The sequence below is a fragment of the Populus euphratica genome, unplaced genomic scaffold, assembly GCF_000495115.2.
Source record: "Populus euphratica unplaced genomic scaffold, PopEup_1.0 scaffold16.1, whole genome shotgun sequence".
NCBI lineage: Eukaryota > Viridiplantae > Streptophyta > Magnoliopsida > Malpighiales > Salicaceae > Populus > Populus euphratica.
In genome coordinates, this window is record NW_011499882.1 from 1,066,729 (window position 1) to 1,075,584 (window position 8,856).

Genomic DNA, 8,856 nt, shown 5'->3' on the forward strand with positions numbered 1-8,856 from the left:
ACATCCGAATTCTTCGTCTTATGTCAAGAACATGGTCGAAGATGCTTACCAATGTTAAAAAAACAAACGTTTAAATTCGACACACGGCTTGACCACACTGGATATTTGCCTCGAAGAGACGTACCAAAAGCTACACGTCCTCATCATAGACGATACTGAACCTCCACAATAACCCAATAAAACCACGCCACGTCATCCACAACCACGCGTCGCCCCGCGAGATCAAAAAATCGATTACGGTTCCCCACCCCAAAAACCAGCACGTGTCCAATTATCACCGGCAAAACCCGTCAACACATTCTCTTACCAGTACATCCGGTAATTCTCTGTGCTTCAATTCCCGCTAGGTATATAATCAGCTCCTTCCCCTTTCTATTGCCTGTCTGTCTGTCTCTCTCTCTCTCTCTGATTTTCGGTTTCTGAATTAGCCAAAAAATTTCTGCGTTTCGCTTTATCAAGATTGCCGTTTCAAGGTTAGTAGCAAAGTAATCTTTTAATTTTATTATGTATTTATTTTCCTGGAAAAAATTATTATTTGAAGTATATTTCTTTTTTTTTTTTGATCTTCTGAGCTTAAAAAAGCAGCCTTTTTTGGTGTCTGTTCTATTTTTTGATCTTTTGATTTTTAAGCGACAATTAAGAGCTTGATTTTGATTAAAGTGAGGATCTTTTTGAGTTCTTGATTTTGAATGTGAGTTATTAAGTCGTGGTTAAGCTTGATTAGTTGTTAATAACATATAATTAGTGATTGTAGGGGTTTTACGTGATAAATTTAAGAGTCTTTTTGGGTTTTAGGTAGGTAGTGTGGTTGTTATAGCTAAAGCTTAGCAAAAAAAGTTAGGGTTTTCTTGGGGATAATTTAGGAAATTAGGTTTTTCTGAGTTGTGGTTGAAGGGGGGTTTAATAAAAGATGATTAAATTTGGGTTTTTTTGGGGCTTAGGTAGTGTTGTCATTGTTACTAAATTTAGCCAAGGATTAGGTTTTTTGTGAGTTTTTTCAGGGATAAGCTGGTTCTTGAAATTGTGGCAATTGAAATTAGTCTTCATTGTTGTTTTCTTCTTGGTGTTCTTCCTTTTTGCTAGTGCTGATGTAGAGTTATATTGTTTGTTTTAGATCCCTACAAGAAATTGTTGAAAGCTGAAACAGATCACAAAAATATTGGGTTCAAATTTGGTTGGTGACGCCCGAATTGTTGATTATATTGTGTGGTTTTTGTGGGTTTTATAATTTTGATCTGGGTTTTGGTTTTATAATTTTATTATTACTGAGGGGTTTAAGGATATATAGTATTGAAAAAATTGGTCAGGGCTGGCTCTGGAGAGCTACTTAGATTCTGGCCACCAAGGGTCGGTGCCGGGTATGGCACCTTCTCGAGTGGCTGGAGCTTTAGCCCAATCTTCCTCAAGTTCTGGAATTTTCTTCCAAGGGGATGGGCAGTCCCAGGGTTTAGTTAACTCTCACTTGAGCTCATCATTTGGCAACTCATCAAATTCGATTCCTGGAACCGGGCGACCCAATTTGGGTCCGGTTTCTGGGGACATGAATAATGCGGTTTTGAACAGTGTGGCAAACTCCGGACCGAGTGTTGGGGCGAGTTCTTTGGTGACCGATGCAAATTCAGCACTTTCTGGAGGTCCTCATTTGCAGAGAAGCGCAAGTATCAATACAGAGTCATATATGCGCTTGCCAGCATCACCTATGTCTTTTTCATCCAATAATATAAGCATTTCAGGCTCGTCAGTTGTTGATGGGTCCTCTGTGGTGCAGCAGGGCAACCATCAGGACCGAAATGTCCAGCAGGTTCTGCAGAATCAGCAGCAACAACACGGTGCTTCAAGTGCTACATCCTTGCCCACATCACAAATTGGGCAAGTTTCACTTCCCATGGGTCCACGGGGCCAGGGATCCCTTCATCAAGACCATAATAATCTATCACAAGTGCAAAAGAAGCCAAGATTGGATATCAAGCAGGAAGATATTCTGCAGCAGCAGTTGTTGCAGCAACTGCTGCAAAGGCAGGACTCCATGCAGCTGCAAAACCGAAACCCGCAGCTACAAAACTTGATTCATCAACATAGACTGAGGCAACAGCAGCATCAACTTCTCCAATCTATGCCACCATTGCAGAGAGCCCAGTTACAGCAGCAGCAGCAACAGCAGCAGCAACAGCAACTGCATTTGAGGCAGCAAATGCAACAACAGGCCATGCAACCAGCATCTGCCCTAAAGCGTCCCCTTGATGGGGGTATTTGTGCCCGTCGGTTGATGCAATATCTATATCATCAGCGGCAACGGCTTGCCGTAAGTTCTTGCTGTTGTTTGATAACTCTATAGCAGATATCCTTTTCCTTGTTATTAATTTTTGTGGCATTCTGATGTCATACTAAATTCATGTTTTCCCTGGGTAAATATGTATGTTCATATACTTATTGCCCAATATATAAATTCGTTTTAATTAATCAGTTCCTGAAGCACAAATGTGTTTTTAATCTTGTCATGGACTTTTATTATTTTAACAGGAGAACACTATTGCATATTGGCGTAAATTCGTCTCAGAGTACTATTCTCCTCGTGCAAAGAAAAGGTGGTGCTTGTCGTTATACGAGAATGTTGGGCATCATGCACTTGGTGTTTTCCCCCAGGCAGCTATGGTCAGTGTTTTTGTCCTTTTCCTGTTAATAAAGTTTTTCTATTTAACTTTTACTGACAAGTCATTGGACTCCTTACTGATACAAGTGAATAGATTTCTATTATTTTTCCTGATGTTGAGTTTTAGTTTTTCCATTTTCTCATGGTGATTTCATATGTTGTTTAAGAGCTAGCAATAGATCTAGTAGCTTCTGTCATCACTTGTTTACTTATATACATTATGTTGTCATCACCTGCATGTAACAGTTTTTTTTTTTTTTTTCTTTTTTCAGGAGGCATGGCAGTGTGACCTTTGTGGTTCCAAGTCTGGAAGAGGTTTTGGTAAGGGAATTGTGATGCTTTGTAGTAATGGATGATGTGCCCCAACATTATCACTCCTATACTCTAATTCTTGGAATTTTGCTCATGTAAAAAATGACATTGAAAATTACTGGTTTGATTTTGGAAAGAAGTGCATGGTAGTGTGAGATAATTTAGCTTCATAAGTTTACTGAATGCTTTTACTCTGTTCAATCATTTTTGTAATTTGAGTATCTTGTGTAAACACTGTCAAACTCTGGTCACTCTTGGAGTTGACCCTACATGATTTTATGGAAGTCAATACAGTGTAATGTATACATAGATCTATGGGAGACAAGGTTAACAAAGCATAATCTTGACTTCAATTTAATTTTATTGAACTATTGCTTGTCAATTGGAGTCTTGATGCGAACAAATGGTATAATCTTAACTTCAATTTATTTTCACTTTCAAATTGAGAATTCATATTCCCATTGGTTATCAAGCATAATTGTTGACATGAAACGAAACAGGCATGGGTTCCAAATCTGGATTTCATCGGGTGAAAAGTTGGGATATGACAGGACTGATAAAAGTTTCTTTTTCCCTCTCTTTTTTTTTTGTTGCTCTTTTGATTTTAATGGTTGTTTCTGGTTCAATATTTTGGTCACCCAACTTTTTGGCCCTAAATTTCATCTATAATCATTCTCTTGGTATGTTTTTTGTGCACTTGTATAGTATCTATGCTATCTGCTATGAGGGTCATTTGTAAAAAGGAATGGGACATATCTGGGTGCTTTGATTTTCTGGTTAATTTATTTTCCTTGGGCATTAGCTGAGGTGTGTTGTTCAGGATGAGCCCTGAGTTTAAATTCTCACCGGTGGTTATTTTTTCCTCAGTTTTCTTCTGCCTATTGTAAGTTGACTTGTTTAAGAGCTTTTATAGTGGTTTGTTGCGCTCTCCACAAGCCACCTTTTTGGAGGCTATTAAATTCAAATATCTACATTTTAGTAGATGAAAAAAATTATGAACATCATCAAAGAGCCATCTGCAGCTCATTGGCTAAAAAGCTAAAACGCGTGCTTTGGTTCTTTTCTTCATTGTTTTTTGGAATGTTAACATGATAACATGATGATTCCATATTTCTTGCTAGTCATAAAATACTCATACTGTTCAACCCTCAACTTAGACATAACCACTGTAGCTTGAAACATCCTTGTGATTCATTTATTCTGGAGATTTAACTCCCAGCTTGTTATGGGTCATTTTTTGCAGAGGCAACTTTTGAAGTACTCCCTAGGCTTAATGAAATCAAGTTTGGAAGTGGTGTCATTGATGAGCTTCTGTTTTTGGATATGCCACGTGAATTTAGATTGCCTTCTGGAATAATGATGCTGGAGTATGCAAAAGCAGTCCAAGAGAGTGTATATGAGCAACTTCGTGTTGTTCGTGAGGGTCAGCTTCGTATTATATTCACCCATGACTTAAAGGTCAATATGAATACTGTTTCTGATACAAGTATTGATAATTTCTAAATTTCTTAATAACTGGCTAGTACTTCTATTCATTTTTAGATATTGTCGTGGGAATTTTGTGCTCGGCGCCATGAAGAACTTCTTCCACGGAGAGTGGTTGCACCACAGGTACTATGTTTGAAACATTGTGTTCATTGGAAAGTTCCACTAGTTCTTTGTTTTTCTGGAGTGATGCTTCCTAGAGATGATCCATCACAGTTACCCTAACCAAAGAAAAAACATGAGAAAATGAATAGAGAAATAGATGCTGAAATAGTCATGTCTTTGTTTGGTTGTGAATGCTCTTAATCCAAAGCATTCAAGGATAAGCGTGGTGGATCTTCAGTAACACCTATGAAGTTCTAGATAGCAATTACTGGATTGCACAACATTCGTTGCTGTGATGTGAGCCCTCTTCAATTTTGAATGTTGTAGATACATTTTTAACTTCAACCTGGTGAGTGCTTTTGCAGGTGAATCAGTTGCTCCAGGTTGCGCAGAAATGCCAGAGCACTATTGCTGAAAGTGGATCTGATGGGGTTTCTCAACAGGATTTGCAAACAAACAGCAATATGTAAGTAAAATGAGCATTCTCTTAATTCTTTCTTAGAACCGTTTGGTGCTGCTTATGCAAGCGATCTGGCTGAAGCTGGTTGACTCATAAAGTTAATACACTCCATTGTTAATGAGCTTAGGTCCACACAGACCCCATCCTTGAGGCTATATTTCCTGAAATAAAAAGCATTTGACATGTTCCTGTTATTTTGATGGACATAATTTTGTTGTTTTGCTAACTCAAGCTCCCCTATTCATATGATACAATGAGCGCTTGAGGTATCTAGTGTTGATCCTGCATAAATGAAAGTTGTGGAGAGAGAATTTGGGTGTCCTTGAGCATTTTGGATGAAGTCTCTCAAGATTTGAATCTGTAGACTAGAACCTGCAGCTGAGACTGTTACCTTTCTAGACAGCGGTACTCGTAAATCTTTTATGTTCTAGTGAAGCATTAAACCATATAGCTTTCCTCAGGCATGACATTCACAAAACAGTGTCTCACCTCTTGAATGAGCTTTAAAATTTTAATTGAATGCTTTATCAAATAATATCTGATTTGCAAAGGAATGGATTATAATTATGGTTAGTTGTTAAATACTGATCCAACATTTATCTTCTATTAAGGGTTCTGTCAGCTGGTCGCCAGCTTGCAAAGAGTTTAGAGTTGCAGTCACTGAATGATTTGGGTTTTTCCAAAAGATATGTCCGGTGCCTGCAGGTATGACTATCACACTTTCTGGATCTGAATTTTGATACTGATAGAAGAATTACAAATTACTTTGTTTTATGATTTTTACTTTTTATGATTTTTACTTCAATGTGTGACAGATATCTGAGGTTGTCAACAGCATGAAGGATCTGATTGATTTCTGTCGGGAGCAAAAAGCTGGGCCTATTGGTAAATTCCTTTTGTGGCTGGTGTTATTCCACTTTGTGTGTTTTACCCTATCCTAGAAGGTTTCTTTAGAATAAAATTTTTTTATGCAGTTCAGTGCTTTCTCAAGTTTAATATCTTGTGGTGGAGAAAAACTGGAGTGTTGTCTGTTTTGGCTTCTACTTTTCTTTCTTCCTTTATTATTTGCAATGATCTGTGTTGTAATTTTCTTTAGTCTGAAAGGCCGTCTCGTGTTGATATATTTGCCTTATCTGCTGCTAGGAATTTTCTTATTAAGATTTTTCTGATGTTTGCATTCAACATGAAGGTCACTACCTCGGATGATTTTTATCAGAAACTGGCCCTGTATGGTTTCATTTCTTTTACACAATGCTTATTATTGTAGTTCTTAGATAGCTAACAATTTTCGGTTCGTTTCTGTCCATTTTGACTGTTCTGCTTTGTTTTTCTGTTGCCTGCTAATTTTTGTCATTAGAAAATGTTGTTTCAATCATAGACTGCATAAAGACCTGATGTGATCCATGTCTGCAGAGGGCTTGAAAAGTTATCCTCGACATGCCACTGCAGCTAAGCTCCAGATGCAGAAAATGCAGGAAATGGAGCAGTTAGCAAGTGTTCAAGGTCTGCCAACTGATAGGAACACCCTCAATAAGCTGATGGCATTACATCCTGGAATAAACAATCATGTCAATAGCAACAATCAAATGGTTGGTCGAGGTGCTTTGAGTGGTTCGGCGCAGGCTGCTTTGGCATTAACAAACTACCAAAATCTGCTCATGAGACAGAACTCGATGAATTCAAACTCCTGTTCACTTCAACAGGAGGCTGCTTCACCATTCAGTAATTCTAATCAGAGTCCATCCTCAAACTTCCAAGGAGGTGCTAATTTCATAGCAGGATCCATGCAGAATTTACCTGTGAGTGGCTTTTCAAGTCCACGTGCACCTCCCCAGCAGCGCTCATTGAGCTCTAATAGCTTACTCCAACAGAGCCTTCCACGGTCCTCCCATGGCAACCAGACATTGCAACCACAGATGATCCACCAACTGCTGCAGGAAATGTCCAATAACAGTGGGGGAGGAGTCCAACAACATTCCATTTCTCGGCAGAGTGGGAATGGTGGTGTGGCAAGGAACGGACTAGGTTTTGGAAGCAACAGTTTGGCAATGGCACCAGCTGCTTCCACTGTGTCACTAAGTGCAGGAGGACCTGCACCAAGCCAGAGCAACAGTTTTAAAGCTCCTGCAAACAGTGATTCTTCGGCAGCTGGTGGCAACAGTGGGTTTCACCAGAAAGTACCAGATTTGCCACAGAATCCTCATCTGCAGGACGACATTGTTAGTGATATTGCCCACGAGTTCACTGAAAATGGGTTTTTTAACAGTGACCTTGATGATAACATGGGTTATATTTGGAAGGCATGACTAACAGAGGTGGACCAGTTATTTACTCTCAAATGAGCGAGTGGTGGCCATCTGTATTTGTACAGAATATTCAAATATCTGCTTTCTCCCCTACCTCCCAAGCCTTTTCTAATTGTGGAATTTGTTGTGGCATCAGGCACTTGCACTTCAGTAGGTACTTAGGTTTTCTCTATTTTTGTTCTTGTTTTGCCTTCTCATCAACTTGTCTTTTTAGGGATTTTTTTTTAATCAAGTCTTGCAAGTGTAATCTATTGGACAGCTGGAACAGGAAATATGATATCTAAATGAGTTCTCCAATATTGTACTTAAGCTTGTCTAGAATGTAGTTCACGCTTCTCTGATGATGACCACCTTACAATCTTATTGTTCTGTTGCGCTCATAATTATTAGAGCTACAAGGATGGTGCTGTGTTTTATGCAGGGAAACATAAAAGGATCTTCATGGGAGAAGCCAAGCAGCCTTAAGAAAATCGACCTTGTACATGAACTAGTGAAGGGTCTCCTCTCACTTGATAACTTTCAAGCTCCGACCGAACTAATTTGTGCTGGAACTATAAGAATCTTGGGCCACATCCTTCAAGGCTTTGAGCCACTTATCCTGTCCCGGGTGGATTGCCATATTCTTACTACTTTGCGCTGAAATGCTCCCAACTCGCTTCAAAATAAGAGGGCTACTATGCCTATGATTCATCTGTAGAGTATTGGAAAGTGACTGCCAGTTTTAGGGTATGGCTGATGGGATTTGTCACCGAAATCCACATCAATCTTACCCCATTCAAGCTCCTATCTTTACCGAAACCAGATAAATGCTTCCCCTACCTCTCATTTGTGGGGCAGCATTCTTGCCCTCTTTCTAGGGTTTGACGCAGCGGCCTGCAAGTCACCTCATCTGCCTTGTCAAAAGGATTGGAGCCAATGTGTTGGCACTCCACTCATTCAGGTTTTGTTTGATTAATGTTCCTCAGTGTTTCAAAATTAAGATTAACGCTAATGAATGACGTGGCAATAAACTGTGGGCCAGCTGGCAAAGCCCTAATCTTCCTAATCAGTGGAATGCCAGTGGATAAGAATGCCAAAGTAGCATAAAGTGATAGAAGAGAACTATCTTCCAAATCAGTCGGTCGCCACCCGTCTCCATTGCTATTATGCCCAAACTCGAAGACACGACAGGACCCACTGGGCCTAGATGATCGCCATTTTAGTGAAATCCCCCTGATAACAACATGGCACAACAATCTCTCAAGTAAAGAAACTATATATTTCTTCAGAAAGTTTCACTTTCTCTAGTTAATGATTCTGTCTCTCCAATTGGTTGATGCTTGTAATGGATTCCTGTAATACGATTGATTTTAACAATCTAAACTCCATCTTACACCGTCCGTTGAATTAACGTCTATTTGGTTATTTTCTTAGAATAGTATCATCTTTTCTATTTTTATTTTTTCTATCTTGGAAGATGAACCAAATGTTACTTTATAATTGATACTTTGGATTTCTTTAGACGATAATTAGATGCTAATATATAATACAGGCGAGAG

General features: G+C 39.1%; 1 protein-coding gene across 3 annotated transcripts; it reads left to right on the forward strand.

Annotated features, from left to right (window-relative positions):
• The first annotated feature begins 371 nt into the window (after positions 1 to 371).
• Positions 372 to 7,627, forward strand: LOC105129620 (probable transcriptional regulator SLK2). 3 transcript variants are annotated; one of them, XM_011031753.1, is made up of 10 exons: positions 372 to 473; positions 1,115 to 2,302; positions 2,521 to 2,652; positions 2,923 to 2,971; positions 4,206 to 4,420; positions 4,505 to 4,573; positions 4,918 to 5,018; positions 5,624 to 5,717; positions 5,828 to 5,897; positions 6,426 to 7,627. In XM_011031753.1, exons 2-10 carry the CDS (start codon positions 1,361 to 1,363, stop codon positions 7,316 to 7,318), a joined length of 2,565 nt encoding a protein of 854 aa, XP_011030055.1. In that variant the 5' UTR covers positions 372 to 473; positions 1,115 to 1,360; the 3' UTR covers positions 7,319 to 7,627. The 3 variants fall into 3 exon arrangements, with proteins under 3 accessions (XP_011030055.1, XP_011030057.1, XP_011030056.1); XM_011031755.1 differs by having other exon boundaries at positions 375 to 473; positions 1,564 to 2,302; XM_011031754.1 differs by having other exon boundaries at positions 378 to 473; positions 1,308 to 2,302.
• Positions 7,628 to 8,856: the final 1,229 nt, after the last annotated feature.